The sequence below is a fragment of the Triturus cristatus genome, chromosome 9, assembly GCF_964204655.1.
Source record: "Triturus cristatus chromosome 9, aTriCri1.1, whole genome shotgun sequence".
In the NCBI taxonomy this organism is placed as follows: domain Eukaryota; kingdom Metazoa; phylum Chordata; class Amphibia; order Caudata; family Salamandridae; genus Triturus; species Triturus cristatus.
The window spans coordinates 478,413,163-478,429,362 of record NC_140592.1 but is presented as its reverse complement, the minus strand read 5'-3'; the positions used below and the strand labels follow the sequence as shown (position 1 = coordinate 478,429,362).

Genomic DNA, 16,200 nt, shown 5'->3' with positions numbered 1-16,200 from the left:
CCACAGTTGTCTCATCTGGCTCAGAGCATGTGGAAGTGGGCCAGTCAGAGGAACATGTTCCTCATGGCAGAACACCTCCCCGGCAAGGACAACCAGATGGCGGATCTGCTCAGCAGACACAGCCACCAGATGCACGAGTGGGAGTTACACCCATCAGTACTCCAACCGTACTTCCAGCAGTGGGGTCATCCAGAGATAGACCTATTCGCCACAAGCGAAAACGCAAAATGCCAAAGCTTTGCCGCCAGGTTCCCACATCCGCAGTCGCAGGGCAATGCGATATGGATGAACTGGTCCGGCAGATTTGCGTACGCTTTTCCCCCAGCACCACTGATACCGCTGGTGGCACGCAAACTCAGACAACACTCACTGACACTCGTCCTGGTTGCTCCAACGTGGGCACGTCAGCCGTGGTACACCACCTTTCTCGAACTTTCCGTGGTGCCGCATCAAAGGCTGCGGGTCAAACCCGAGCATTTGACGCAGAACCATGGAGAGATTCAGCACCCAGATCCGCAACAGCTGAATCTGGCAATCTGGCTCCTGAAGTCCTAGAGTTTGGCTACCTAAACCTGCCACCTGACTGTATGGACATCATTAAGGAGGCCAGGAGACCCACTACCAGAGCTTGCTATGCAGCCAAATGGAAAAGGTTCGTCATTTACTGCAATAATAATGACATTAACCCGCTAGACGCATCCATCCAAAACATTATTTGTTACCTATTACACCTATACCGATGCAATCTGGCGTACACCTCTATACGTGTCCATTTGACCGCAATATCAGCCTATCTACAAACCAGGCAGCACCTCTCTCTATTCAGAGTGCCTGCCATCAAAGCATTCTTGGAAGGACTCAAAAGAGTCATTCCACCTAGCCACCCACCAGCTCCAATGTGGAACCTCAACTTGGTCCTCACACGCCTGATGGGTCCACCCTTTGAACCTCTACACTCATGCGAGATTCAATTCCTTACCTGGAAAGTAGCTTTCCTGGTGGCGATAACTTCTTTACGAAGAGTTAGTGAACTCCAGGCACTAACTGTTCAAGAGCCATTTATACAGGTTCACGCCAACAGGGTCGTACTACGTACCAACCCCAAATTCATGCCTAAGGTAATATCGCAGTTCCACATGAATCAAACTATTGAACTGCCTGTTTTCTTTCAAAACCCACAAACTGTCGCAGAAAGGGCACTCCATACACTAGATGTGAAAAGGGCCCTCATGTATTATATCGACAGGACCAAACCCTTTAGGAAAACAAAACAACTTTTCGTTGCCTTTGCCCCACACCACAAAGGTAACGCTATCTCCAAAGCAGGTATAGCCAGATGGATCGTTAAATGTATTCAAATTTGCTATCAAAAGGCTAAACGCACATTAACGATTCCCCCACGAGCCCACTCAACACGTAAGTTAGGGGCCTCCATGGCTTTCCTAGGAAACATTCCTTTGCATGATATATGTAGAGCAGCCACCTGGTCCACTACACATACATTTACCAAACACTATTGTGTAGATGTGCAATCAAAACAGCAGGCAGCTGTAGGACAGGCTGTTCTCAAAACTCTTTTTCAGACCGCTGCAGCTGGCACTGGTAGCCGCCGCTAATAAGAGGGCACTGCTGTATATTCTATGCACAGATATGAATTCAGCAGCCCTCATGCCTCGAACTGAATATGCTACTTACCAGTATGCATCTGTTCTTGGCATGTAGGGCTGCTGACATTCATATCGCCCTCCCTCCTCCCCGGCGCCTCTAGCAGCTGCAGCTCTCAGAATTACTGTAAGCATGGTCATCACTTTCTGTATCTACTCCATCACTGCCACAATGGCGAAAAACAATCTGAGGATGGAGAGGATGCCCATGCGCACTGTAGTCCAGGGGAGGAGTCACCTATCCCAGGATACTTCGAAGACTCTTCCAGGACAACAACGTGCAAACATCCGGACCCAACACTAGGCGGCGATCTATGCACAGATATGAATGTCAGCAGCCCTACATGCCAAGAACAGATGCATACTGGTAAGTAGCATATTCATTCCCGCTGGTTGATGATTCTACATACATTTTAGCATTCAGCAAATCAAGGCCAGGCAGGCCCTGCAACCAAACCTCGGTGTGCACAACTGAATAGGGTTGGGTGCATCGCCTAGCCTAAAGGTGGGGGTTAATGCAGAATGGGTATGTGGAAGGTGAATGTTGCACATAAAACAAAAATGTAATTCACTGAAGAAAACACTGTTAAAAGATAGTTCAGATTAAGTGATTACAGAAATGAAAAATCTCAAATTTGACAATATGCCAGTTATAGTATGCAAAGCACAGTGGACACTGTGGACCCATGCCCTCTACCATGTTCAGTAAACCCCTTAGATGGCAAGTCAAAAAGGCTCTCTACGAAGAGCATAACATGGTGAGGGCATACGGTGTGATGTGCACTTTGTAGCACACCATTACTGTCTAATTTGGGGCTTTTTTCAGTAACAAAAATTATAGATTTATATACTTGTTTTTGTTCTTTCCTTCATTGTCACTTTCTTTGTATCACTCTTTCATTCTGTTTCATTGTTTGCTCCCACCTCTTAATTGTTTTCTCTTCCACCTCCTAATTGTTTCTCTCTTCGTGTTTCTCTTCCTTACTACTTTTTTGGCTTCTCCTTTTTTCATTCGATTTTTTTTCTCTCTCTGCTATTCACTTGTGCTTTTTTCCCCGCTTTCACTATATGCCTACTACTTTCTCTTTCCCTGCCCGTTCCATTTTTTTTCACTTCTCTGTTCAACCTCCCTTTTATTTGTGTTCTCATTCTCCTCCCTTCCATGTTGTCCTTCTCCTCCTTTGACACACTGCTCCTTACATTCCTTCCTCTGCTCACTTCCTCTTGCCTCGTTCATCTTCTTCCACTCTCCTCCCACTCAGTCCATTCTCTTTTCTCCTGTGTCTTCTATGCTCTCATTCTTTCTCTCTCCCACCCTCTCCTGATCACTCACTACTTTTTCTTTTCTTGTTCTTTGGCTTACCTTTCTCTCCTGCCTCCCCTTGCTCTGTTTATTCGTTCTCGCTCCTGGCTTCCTCTTATCACCCTCTTCCTTGTCTCTCTTGCTCTTTTGTCTTATTCTCTACTCTCCTCCTTTTTCGCCTTTTTATCCCCTCTCATTTCTTTCTCCTGTACCTCCTGCATCTTCTTTGTCTTTCCTTCCATTATCTATATGTTACCCTCCTCTCGTTTTGCTAACTACTTTTTTTTTGTCCCCACTTAACATCTGTTATTTCTTTCTCTTTCCTTTACACTTTTTTTTGATCGATTTCTCCTTGTTTTCACTCTTTGCTTTTCCTTTCTCCATTGTAGTCCTGGTTGAAGCCTGGAGGCCGACTTCTGATCACTGATTACTGCTGCGGCGAGAAGCCCTGGTCTAAGGTTTTTGAGGAGTATGTGAAGGGGAGAGGTTACATCCTGTACACGCCCCAGGAATATGGCAAGGTCAGTCCCTTTGTCCTCTATTACCCCCAATGCCTTTTTTATATTTTTTAAAATATAAAATGTTTAACATAACAGGGTTACATTCAGATGCACACAACTTGGCCTTTGGATCCATTGATTGTCTCTTTCTAGAGGAGCCATTCAGTGAAAGTATAAAGCTTGTCTTATTACTCAATCTTACATCATAAACAATCATAAGCTGCAAGGCTATTGGAATAACCCCTTGTTTGATGGCGTCTGATTGGATAGTAAAACATATGACATTATTCATTACATGGCCTCCTATGATATCATTCATTACCTCGCCTCCTTTAAATTGAGCCCCTTCCCACTCTAACTCTGCCCTCCCTGCTTTCTCTTTTATGGCATTGGTCTAGTTCCTGGAGAAGGTGGGATTTGTGAATGTCCGCGCCGTGGACCGCACAGCACAGTTCGTGGAGGTCCTGAACATGGAGCTCTGCAGGACACAGGAGATGAAAGAGGCTTTTACCCAGGTAATTACAGCGAGACTGGAGCAGCCGATGAAGATCCAGTCTGATCTGTGCGGCATCCCCGTTCGCCCTCCACCTCCAAAGGCATAATACTGGTGAAGCCGCCCCATACCCTTTAAAATGTACCTCTGTCAATGTAGCCATTTGCTATTCAAGCACCAGGACCCACCGACACACCTTAGTCCTGATCTGCTGCACTCCCTCTAATCAGTACCACATGTGTCTTATCATTCACCTCAGTTCTGGCTTAAAGAGTCCCCCTCTGATATTCTAGTACCAAGAAGACTGCGCTGCCGAAGCACCACTTTTGCGACCTACCGTCCACCACAGGTGTTTTGGTACTTAGGCACACATTATGAAGTTGTAGGCCATCCCCCAATAAAGTTGGGGTTAGTCCAGAAAAGCATGCGCCCTGAGACTGGCACAAAGGGGGAACGGTATCTCAGAGAAGATACATTTGTTCGCTGTTTGGTAGCAGGCCAGTGTCAAGGGCCTAGTGATTGTATTTAGAAGAGATAATTAAAAGAAGTACAATTCAGGTACAATTAAAAAAACCATTTTATAATACATTCCTACAAAAAAATGTTGTCTAAAAATCCGTTTATTTTCCTAATTTAAAGTTAAGAAAAGAACAAAAAACATACACACTATTTGGACTGACTAGTCAACCGCTATAGTTTGAAAACAAGGAGCTGGCTGGGGCACGATTTGGAAGTAGTCTTATTGGTGAGATGGCTGCACAAGGGGTGTTGCCTGTAACACTCTTTGGGCCAGTTGTACTAAGGGATTTTGCAAATAAAAACCCTCCAATAAAAAAAAAAATCTATGGGTTGCTAACACAAAAATCCAATTTGTAATGCACAAAACCCATTGTACGAGTAGGTAAAGTTTTTCTAATTTATAAAATCGTTTTTCAGGCCTACACCAAATCTCAGTTTGGAATGGGTGTGAAAGGGCCATTACAGTGGTTTGCAACTGCAGTTCTGGTTGCTCAGCCCTGAGCAGTTGCTGACTTCTCAAAGGAAGGCAGGAGACCACTGCCTCCTCTTCTTGATGTTTTTCCAAACGGAAAATATTTTTTTAATGCCCGAGTTTCTTTCACAAACTTGTGCTTCTTTAAAAAAACACAAGCCTTTCTTCTGGAAATGTAAACACACGGATGGTGGTCTGCTGTATGTTGCTTGCCTTGATAGCCAATTGAAGAAGGCCTTTAGTTGTGACCCGCCTAATTAATATATTCTTAGGCAGGTCGTTATGCGACCCTCTGCAATCTGTGATTTTGAGAATTGACCTGGTCGTACATAGGATGGTTTGCAAAATCAGAGTTTCTTTGCAAAAAAGTCAGTACATAATTGTCCTTCCAAATTCTGTTTTTATTTTTGGTTGCAACTGACTTCCTTGTTCCTGGAGCACCTTGGGAGATTTTTCCTCAAGATTTATTTTTTGAGACAACCTGCTTGTTCCTGTGGTTGAAAGAGGAGGGGGAGATTTTTCTCTCTGTTGCCTGACTCCAGAGACTCAGACCCTCAGAACTGTCCATGGGGCTGCCTTATAGGTGACCTTGAATCTGACAGGAGTACAGTTCATCGTTTGTCTATAGATTCAAGGGCTTGCATAGCTCCGCCATGTCACCATCCGGCAACTTCGCAGCACTAAAATCTTTAGTGATACCGATTGAAACAAAGATTTGCAGTGTCGCATTAGATAGTTCAGACAGATGTCTAAAGCATCTTTCGCTCTGGGTCCAAAGCAAGGAGGTGGATTGTTGGTCATTATTTTCAGTCATTGCCTGTTATTATTGGTGGGGAAGGTCTCTCCTTCAATGCAGTGGTCCAAATATGGGTCTGACGCCTCTTTGGATAGGTGCGTATTTATGAGTGAACGAAGAGGAGTCTGAATCTTGCAGGAACCCTGATTAATGTAACCTCGTAATTCCTTCAACACACTCGCCCACAAAAACCACCAACCATTAGCAATTTTAAAAGAAAGTCGAACTTAAGCTAAAATGACAACCTTCAACAAGGATAATAACAGTGGCGCCGGTGCTGAACACACGGTGACCAATCACTGTCCTCATTATTTCTTTCCCACAGATGCCCAATGGCTGTACTTGTGTCTCTAAACGTAATTGTAACGTAGTGGTAGAACATAGTCACAAACTAGGCATAAACTGTAACAAATTGAGTGTCAGAACAGAGGTTGATGGGTTACCCATATACATAGATCTCTCCGTGCCCTTCATACCCAACCTACAGACCAACCTCTCATTGAAGCTCTCAGAAACTCATTTGGATCTGCCAATGCACCTCACTCCTGACCTGCAGGCTTCTACTACTCAAGAACTTGGACACACCCAAAAGAGACTCAGGCCCCCCAGCCTTTGTGTGCCTGGTGGGATGGGTTGAGCAGAGGCTCTTCACCTGCTGCAGGTGATACCGGTTATTGTAACCTGCTGCTTGTGTCTTCCTTTTCTGTTGACAGGAGTTCTCGGAAGATGATTATCTGTACATCATCGAGGGATGGAAAGAGAAGTTGTACCGATGCAGCCTGGGAGACCAGCGATGGGGTCTCTTCTATGCGGAGAAGCCTTTGGACATCATGGCAGTCTAGGACCGGCGAGATCATGATACCCTGGTTCCAGAGAGTTCAACAATCGATTACCCAAAGCGTGTTATGACGGACTGCTTTTGTTCTCTGGACTCCATGTTGGCTTACATTGACAACGTTTCAGGCCTTTTTATGTTTTTTGTTGCTTGCTGCATACTGTGAAGTCTATTCTGCCTAAGTGGGTTTCTTAGGGGGCCACAAAACCCACTGCGAGCTGTGGTACTCAAGCATAGATTTCCCTCAGTGAACCCTCCCCTGGTGCACTGTATCAGTGGTCCTCAGGGTGATCGTGGAGAGCGCCGCCTGTCAGGTAGAGGTGCAGTAGTCTTCATTGCTTTAGCCCTCAGCCTCAAATTGTGGGGCTCTATTGATAAAGTATCAGAGCTCCTCCCCCACCAACTAGCACCTCGAGGTTTCATCGGGGACTCTGCCACTGAGCTCACATAGCCGCTCCTTTTGTATTAAGACTAAGGTCCTCACTGAGAACTTTAGTGCTAAGTAAACCACGCTAACTCACTGAATGAATCGCATACTGTTCACCAAGAAATTAACTCCGAATTAAATGATAATTTCCTGTCACATATTGACTCACCGCTGAGGCCTCCCGGGCTGGCAGAGCAGCTCCCCTCACCCTGTGACCAAGAGCATTGCCAGGACCCAATAACATCTCTCCTCACTTACAACCCAACTAGATTTAAAGGATCACTGCACCGTCCGGCTTGGAACTGAGGGCACTTGTAGTTTTGGAGGAAGATTTCCGCTTCGGGAAGCACCTTCATGGTGGTGCATAATTGTGCCTAGTCTTGCCTTTCCTCTGAACCCTTGAACTTTCCTCTAAAATCTTGTCATAGCCAGAGGCAATCCACAGACAGCCTTAATTGTCTTTCTTGCCACTACCCTAGAGAACGGTTATCCTATTAGCTTCTAGTGGCTTGTAAGGATCAGCGCAAAATGTTCCTGACAGACCTCCTACCCAAGCAAGGCACTAGGCTGGTTCACTTATTGAACTGTTCCATCCTGTGAAAGCTCTATCATGGGAGCTTCCAGGTGAGGACACTGAGCTGGGGGTGGTGTGAGGAAACAGGACTTCTCCATATGTAATCACATCTCTGCCTCTACCATCTCCGAATAAATCCAAATAACTTTTTGTCTGGCTGGTCCGATTTCTTGAAAAGTGTTTAGATTTTCTGAGCTTATGGCATCTCCATTCCAGACCATGATTATTTACTTATATATGGTCAGAGGCAGGAGTATAGCTCGAGGTAGAGAAGCAGGTGAACACTTCTGGCAAGATGTTTTGCTTTGGCCAGAGGAGAATTGTATGTCATATATTTGAAGTTTTATTAGGCCTGTGCAAAATGTGCATAATTTCCTTTGCTGAAATTACATGAAATTCACCCCCTCAAAAAATGCCAGGTATTGCACAAATTTATGCGACCCAGATACTACTACATTTTGCGCTTTTGCATCCTCACATTTATTTTGGGATGTAAGGGCACTTTTTGCCCTGAAAAATGGACAGTATGGTATATGATGCCTACAACAGCCGCTCACAATCTGTTTGTTCTAGTTGCTGCTGTGTTCCTGTGATAGGATATCTATTTACCTGAACCTAAGCTCATTTATATGATGTGGTGTAATGGTATAATTTTGAGCATTTCACATAACATTGCACAAGATCTCCTGGAGTTTTAAGTGGCACTGACAGGGAAGTTAAAGGCGACTATGTGTTGCTAAGGAAGCAGTCTTCGCGGTGTAGTGCCTGATGTGAGCGTCACAATGCAAAATAAAATTTGGAATTTGTGTGAATGGGTGTGTGGTATGCCCACCATGACAGCACGCAAACACGCCGCCCCCAACAGACCGTGCTCTGCTGGACACTGCTCACAACAGAGGACACACTCAAGACCATGAAGAGCAACTACTCAGGAGCCCTGACGGATCCCTGTCCGTACCACATCTTCCACAGAGCAGCTGCCGCCATTCACCCTCTAGCTCCTCCGAACCATCAACTGCTCCATCGAAACCGCCACCTTCCCCGATGACTGGAAAAACGCCGAGATCAACCCCCTGCTAAAGAAGCCGTCCTCAGACCCAACTGACCTCAAGAACTTCAGACCCATCTGCCACCTATCCTTCCCAGCTAAGGGCATCGAGAAGGCCATCAACACCCAACTCTCCACGTTCTTTGAAGTAAACAATGTCCTGGACACCTCCCAATCTGGCTTTTGAAGCAACCACAGCATGGAGACCGCACTCTTCACTGCCTCCGACCAAATCCGCTCCCTCCTTGACCGGGTCAAGTCCGCAGCCCTCATCCTACTGGACCTCTCAGCCGCCTTTAACACCGTCTCACGCACCCTAATCATGCGACAAGGCAGTGGACTGGATCCACTCCTCCCTAACTAGCCGAAACCAGCGAGTCAGACTACCCTGTCCCTCTCAGAACCCACAGAGATCAGCTGCGGAGTGCTCCGTGGCTCCTCCCTGAGCCCCACCCATTTCAACATCTACATGGACCCCCTCGCAGCCATCATCAGAAGCCACAGACTGAACATTGTCTCCTACGCCAAGGACACCAAGCCGAACCTCTCCCTCACCAACGAACCTGCAACCACCAGAACTAACTTCCACAGTGGAATGAATGCCGTCGCTACCTGGTTGAATGGCATCTGCCTCAAGCTCAACTTGGTTAAGATTGAAGTACTCCTCCTGGGACCCACGCCTTCAGCCTTGGACGACTCTTGGTGGCCAGCCGCCCTGGGATCCCCTCCCACCGACAGACCACGCATGCAACCTCAGCATCATACTGGACTCACTATGAACTGCCAAATCAACGCAGTTTCCTCGGCCTGCTTAGAAAGACATTCAGATGGATCCCCAGAGAGTCCAAAAAGACGGTCACCCACGCACTCATCACTAGCAGGCTCGACTACAGCAATGAACTCTACTCCGGTGTCACGCAGAAACAGCTCAAGAAACTACAGAACGTCCAAAACACCGCTTCCAGACTGGTTCTCAACATTCCCCACCGCAGCCACATCACGCAACATTTCCAACAACTCCACAGAGTTTAGAGATTAGTAGCGGTAACGTATGGTAAGGGTAATTTTAGGGTTTAGGTGTGAAAGGGGTAATTTTAGCAGTGGGTAGTGGTAAGGGAAGGTTAGGAGTTCACTGAAAAAGGGGCAGTTTGTAGGGCTTTCCCCTGCACAATTAATTTGTTTCCCTTTTTTGCGGAGAAAATAACGGTTAAAGTAATGTTATAGTTAGGTGAATATGCCAGTGACAACATTAACATTTTGAACTAAAAAAAACACAGAAATTTACCAGTTCTAGTTAGCAAAGCTAACCAGAACTTGCACTCCATCCATGCACTGCTTATTACCTCACCTTCTCACATGCAGCCAACCCCATACAGTGCACGGCAAACAGTGGGTTGCCAGGCTCTGTGGCCAACCCACCCGGAGGTAGCCATCCCCATGCTTTGCACGTCTTTTGTCATGTGCAGTGTGAGGGTGGCCGGGGGGCCTGGCTTGCAGCCAGGCCATGTGGCAACTTCACGCAGGCAGCCACCCGGAGAAAGCCAACCCCACATCACACACAGCCTTTAGTCATGCATGCATGCGTTAGCAGCAGGGCTTGGTTTGCAGCCAGGCCCTGCGTCCAACTCCCAGCAGTCAGCCAACCACACGTTGCGTCCAGCCTTTGTCCGTGTGCAGCAGGAAGGTTGTAGAGATGGTTTGGCCTGCCTCCAAGCCTGATGACCAAACACCCAGTGGGGTGCCAACCCCACACCACACACAGCTTTTGGCATGCGCAGTGTAGGGTTGGCCTTCGGGTCCTGGGGACGCCATCTCCTGGGGCCACAACATATATATTAAGGGGATAGGAGGCATGCAGTCCCCTCCCAGACCCTTAATTGACCCCAGGGACCTCATCCCCCAGGCCACATACTATGGAAGTGGCACCCCCTTCCCAAGCGTTCTACGGTCCTGGGGATCCCATCCCCGGGGACAAAATCCAAGGAGAAGGGGGTGTGCAGCCACTCTCTCTGAGCCTTATTAGGCCTCAGGGATTCTATCTTCCGGGGCAGTTTTTTAGGTCTCGCCTGACCCAGTCGCAGCTACAGCCCAAACTGCTGAACCGAATTACACCAAATTTGGCAGAAAGGTAGACCGTGGTTCAGAGTTGTGTCTTTTGCTTAAATGGTGTAAATCCGTTCAGTAGTTCCTTAGAAAATCAAAAGTAAAATCACATATATATCTGGGCAGAGCCTAACCACACATCTCATCGTGAGATCTGATTGGCTGTCAGCATTTCATCCAAGAAGTGTTGGCAGCCATCTTGGGACCAATATACGTGATAGCACCTCATTAAAAAACATTGAAGTTAATAGAAGGTTTTAAGACTTTAGTTACATTATAAATCATTTGTTGATGGTACCATACTCATTTTAGGAATTGTGGTGTGTTCTAAGGTGATTTTACCATGTGAAAAAGCCTTCTGATGGGATATTATGAATCATGTTTGAGAGAAAACTATTTTCTCATACTTTTCCCACAGAGGTTTGGAAGGTGATCTATAAGCTAAACTGAGAGCATATTTTCAGCAAATTCACATTATCTTTCTCAGTCATGTGAGAATGAAGTCTGATATTCTCAGTAAAACATGTACATCCAACAAGGGCAGAGACTGTCAGTTGATTCCTTTGTGTCCTACTGCAGCTTCCCAGAGTGTTCCGAAGAACAACTAGAGAACTAACAGTCCTACTTATGACAAACGTATGGCACACCTGAAGCCATCTTGATTGGAATAAAGTGGTAACTCAAAACATTTAATTTAAAAAGGAACACAATGAGGGGGTTCATTTTGCCATATAAAGTGTGATTAGTGCTGCTGAAAGAAAAATTAGGGCATATTTTGAGTGACTTCTCAAATCCTCTAATATTTCATAAAAAAATTCTGACATGCAGACTGAAACATGCACTTTGAATACCAGCAGCAGACTTCCCTGGTGAACAGTAGCTTTACTACAGTGATCTAATGAGCAACTAGAGTGCTACCATTCAGAATTTATGGCACATCTGAATGCCTTCTTGATGGAACCAAAGTAAACAAGCATTGAAAAGGCAATAGGTCTCGCCCTCGTTTAAGTTAAAGCAATTCTGTTTGTAATTAGGTGGTTTTTAATCTTTGCTTTTATGGGTGTTTTTCAAACTTTCATGTACATAACATGCAAATGCATGCGTATATGTATGCATGCATTTATATTTTTATTTATATAGATATGCAGATTGTATATGTTTATATATGTATGTATATATATACATACATATACATATATATAAATGCATATGCATATATATGTGCATATGTGCGCGTATAGAGAGAGGTAGAGAGAGAGCTAGAGAGAGGTAGAGAGTAGAGGATGAGTAATAGAGAGTAGAGGGTGAGTAGTAGAGTGAGTAGTACAGAGTAGTCGAGTGAGTAGTAGAGAGTGAGTAGTAGAGAGTGGGTAATAGAGAGTGAGTAGTAGAGAGTGAGTAGTAGAGTGAGTAGTAGAGAGTGAGTAGCAGAGTGAGTAGTAGAGTGAGTAGTGGAGAGTAGCAGAGAGTGAGTAGCAGAGAGTGAGTAGTAGAGTGAGTAGCAGAGTGAGTAGTAGAGAGAGAGTAGTAGAGAGTGAGTAGTAGAGAGAGAGTAGTAGGGATTAGTAGAGTAGTAGAGAGTGAGTAGTAGATAGTAGTAGAGAGTGAGTAGTAGAGAGTAATAGAGTGAGTAGTAGAGTGAGTGTCTGGCTGAGTAAGTGGCTGTGTGATTGACTGTATGGTGGAGAAAGGGGCGGAGCCTCGACCAGCTCTCAGGAATACCGCTGTGTATGACTTACAGGAGTTACCAGGAGGGCTTCTTGGCTCCCAAGGTCCCTCAGGAGTAAAGTAGACTTCATCCCCCAACCAGTAGTGCGCCAGGAGCCACGTCTGTAGAGTGGTGGAGAAAGGGGGCGTGGCTTCCAAAGACCTCATATGGCACTTCCTGGGGATAACAGGAGGGGTAGTTGTCCCCCAAGGACTCTCAAGAGCCAAAGGGACTTCATCTTGGACCGGTTTTGGGGCCTGGCCTTGATGCTCGGTGCCCTGGTCCCACCCAGGGCACCCAGTTATTTTCGTTGGGGACCACAGGGAAAACTGAAGTCCCCCACAGTCCCTGCCTGCTCCCCACGTCCTGAGGCAGCCCGCATTGCTTTTGGATAGAGGGAGATGCTGAGCATGCACCTCTCTCTGTCCGAAAGCAATTCTGCTCTGCTTCTGGTAAGCCAGAGCATTTTTTCTGCTCTCGCTTACTAGAAGCGGAGCAGAGTTTTGCTACGGCTTGGTGGGAGCGGTGCGCCCACCAAGCCATAGCAAACTGCAATGTCCCCTGGGTGGGCACCCCGGGACATTGCTGGAGCCGGCCCTGGCAGGTGGCGGTCCCCAGGGCTATGTATGGCTCTACTAGGTGGGCTGTGTGGCCTCTCTCTTCAAAGTATTTAGTCCAGGTAAGGTGGTGGTCCCTGAGGGCGGGGGTCCATAACAGACCCCCTTAATTATTCTGTTTGTGCACTGGGGAGGTGGCTGTCCCCAGGGCAGTGGGACATAGCTGTTTTCTCTTGCTTGTCAGGAGCTTTGGCAACACCCGCCAAGAGAGAACGAACTGAAAATCTGCTCCCAGCGAGCAGGAACACTGCTCCCCCTCACTGGAAGTGTACTTTTCATCTGTTTTCCTGCTCGCTGTCAAGCAGGCAGGTAAACAGATGAAAAAGTATTCCCACATGCAGGGAGCAACATATTTTGCTGCTCCAGGCATGTAGGAGCAATGCTGGCTTCCGATGGTGGTGGGGAGTCGGCAGGTACTGCGGGGGCATTGGGGCTCCCCCTGCAGTCACTAACAGTACACTCTCTGTCCCTTGGGTGGGCTGCAGGGCAACCACCATTAACTGGCCTGGCCCGGAAGATGACTTACAAAGGTTGCAGGATACAGTTAGGAAATAAAATTTAAAAAACCTTCGAAATTCACAAAAAAAAACTAAGGTTCCAGGGGCATTATAGTTAGGAAATAACATTAGAAAAAGTAGATATTCACTGAAAAAACAAATGTTACAGGGACGTTAGCTAGATTCAGGTTTCACATGCACAGAACCATAGACATTTAGCAGTTATAGATACCTGAGCTATCTATAACATCACTGATGACATCTCAAATGACATCATGTATGACATCATCCACAGAACCTCTCACACATCTATTTACATCCTACACAGCCTGTCATACACCAACTCACACATGCACACAACCACTCACAATCCCATTCATGGACCCATACAACTACTCACACACACACTCATCCATAAAGCCGCTCACATGGCCACTCACTCATACAGCCACTCACACAACCACTCACTCACTCATACAGTTACTCACACAGCCACACACTCACCCATACAGCTACACATGCACCCACGTATTTACCCATACAGCCACTCACACACCCACTCACACAGTCTCTCAACACAGCCACTCACTCACCCATGCAACCATTCACATTCGCACAACTACTTACATACCTGTTCACACATCCATAGAACCACTCCCGCTCACTCACCTATACAGCCACTCACACAGATACTGTCCAATGCAGCCACTTGCACACCTACTCAGTTAACCAAACACCTACTCAAACAGCCACTTATTCATCCCTACGGCCACTTACTCACCCAGTGTCTTACTCATAAAACCGCTCACACAGCCACTCAGTCACCCATACAGCCACTCACACACCCATACAGCTACTCAGACACCCACTAACATATATTCACACAGTCACTCACACAATATATGTTAGAAGTAGTATCACTCAGTAGTATAAAAAACATCCTAATTTAACTTCTGTAGTAGCTTAGCATATATGGTTAACACTCATTCACTTTTAGAAAACTTGATGCATGATGCCATTAGTGTTGTCATTTGAGATGTCTTCAGTGATGTCACTGACCATATAGTGAGTGATGTAATATGTGAGATCATAAGCAGTGCATTGTGGGGTCATAAGTTATAGTGAGCTCAGTCAACTATAACTGCTGAATATTTATGGTTTTGTGGGTCAGGCTTTGATCTGGACGGTTAGTGGGCATTTGTTGGCTGATTTAACCTATTGTTTCCAGGGGCTGTGTTACGGGGAGGCTTACTGCTGCGTGTTGCAGGGTGAGCTGACTCGCCGTTTTTTAAGAGGGAAGTGAATTTTATATCCGACACTTGTTTTAATTTGCTTTTACCTATTTAAAGCTTATCTCACTGCTGCTGCAGCTCACATTTGCACTGTTGCACTTTAGTATACAGAGCGGAGAGCCATCTTTGCTCCGCTCGGTTAGGACATTAACAGGTGCCATCTTGGAAGCTGAGCAGTCCAGCTTTTTGGACTGCTCCCGGGTGCCTATTTAATGCACACTGCTATGCCGATGCACAGCGTATGCACCAGGCGTGCGCTCCGCTGCGTGCCAAAAAGCAAGCCTGTCTGCACCCGTCCACCTCCGGATCGCGGCCAGCACCAGCCACGCTGCGAAAATCGGTAGGGGTTAGTGTACCTCTTGGTCTTCAGATTTCCTCACGGCCTTCAGGATTAACCGGTGCTCAGGAACCCAATGTGCTAGCTTCAATTACCCTGGCCTCCCTTACCATTGTAGGGAAGGTAATTTCACTCTGGGGTACCATGCAGGGCGACTGGGAGCAGGGGTAAGAGCCCCGGAGATCTGAGGGTACTGATTGTGGGGTAAGAGCCTGCATGATCAACTGTAGATCTCTTCCCAAACACGCGGTTGATGTTTGGCTATCTCTGATGTATAACACCTGGGATGTGATGTTCCTAACTGAAACATGGCAAAGGGAGACTCTGCCGGTCAGACCCTCGCTATCCCGGCAAGGTTCCGAATTATTTGTGCCATTAGGAGCGATGACAGGCGTGGAGGTGGGGTGGCTATCATCTTGAAGGAAACTTGGGATATTTCCACAACGGTATTGAATAATTTTTGTAACATGGCGGCTTAAACTTCTGTATAAAGATCTCCCCAACTCTTTGCTTTGCGGGCGGTTAATTTATAGATCACCTGATTGTTCAAATATGTTTACTCTCGAACTATGTAATCTTATTGCAAAGAAATCATTGCAATATGCCACTTTTACTGCTCTAGGTGATTTCAATCTCCATGTAGACAATCCCAGTTGCCCCTGGGCCTCTCAGCTATTAATGTCTCTCAATGGAGCTAACCTCACACAACACGTAAATGCCTCCACGCATAGAGCAGGCCACACTCTTGACCTAATTTTCTCCAACATCCTGACCATAAGAAATGAGGTCCCTCGATGTTTGGTATGGACGGGCCACTTCTTGCTTTCTTTTTCCTTCACTCTGAGGAATACACAGTTGGGTGGAGGCAAACGCTCGGTGTTAAGAAGGAATTGGAAAAAGGCTACGGCTGACAGCTTAGACCCTGCGCTTCTAGTCAGAGGGTCACTGATTACTGGCAATCCTAATGAGGACGCAGTTGCGCTCAACTTAAGGATCGCCACTGCCCTCGATACAG

At 46.4% G+C, this 16,200-nt stretch overlaps 1 protein-coding gene across 1 annotated transcript in view; it reads left to right on the top strand.

Moving 5' to 3' along the window:
- LOC146798161 (uncharacterized) overlaps positions 1 to 7,733 on the top strand; it is a 203,575-nt gene extending 195,842 nt beyond the window's left edge. The window contains exons 10-12 of the mRNA XM_085625412.1: positions 3,357 to 3,488; positions 3,866 to 3,982; positions 6,461 to 7,733. Of these exons, the coding sequence (XP_085481538.1) occupies positions 3,357 to 3,488; positions 3,866 to 3,982; positions 6,461 to 6,589 (378 nt within the window). The 3' untranslated portion in view covers positions 6,590 to 7,733. The remainder of the gene's footprint in view (positions 1 to 3,356; positions 3,489 to 3,865; positions 3,983 to 6,460) is intronic.
- Positions 7,734 to 16,200: the final 8,467 nt, after the last annotated feature.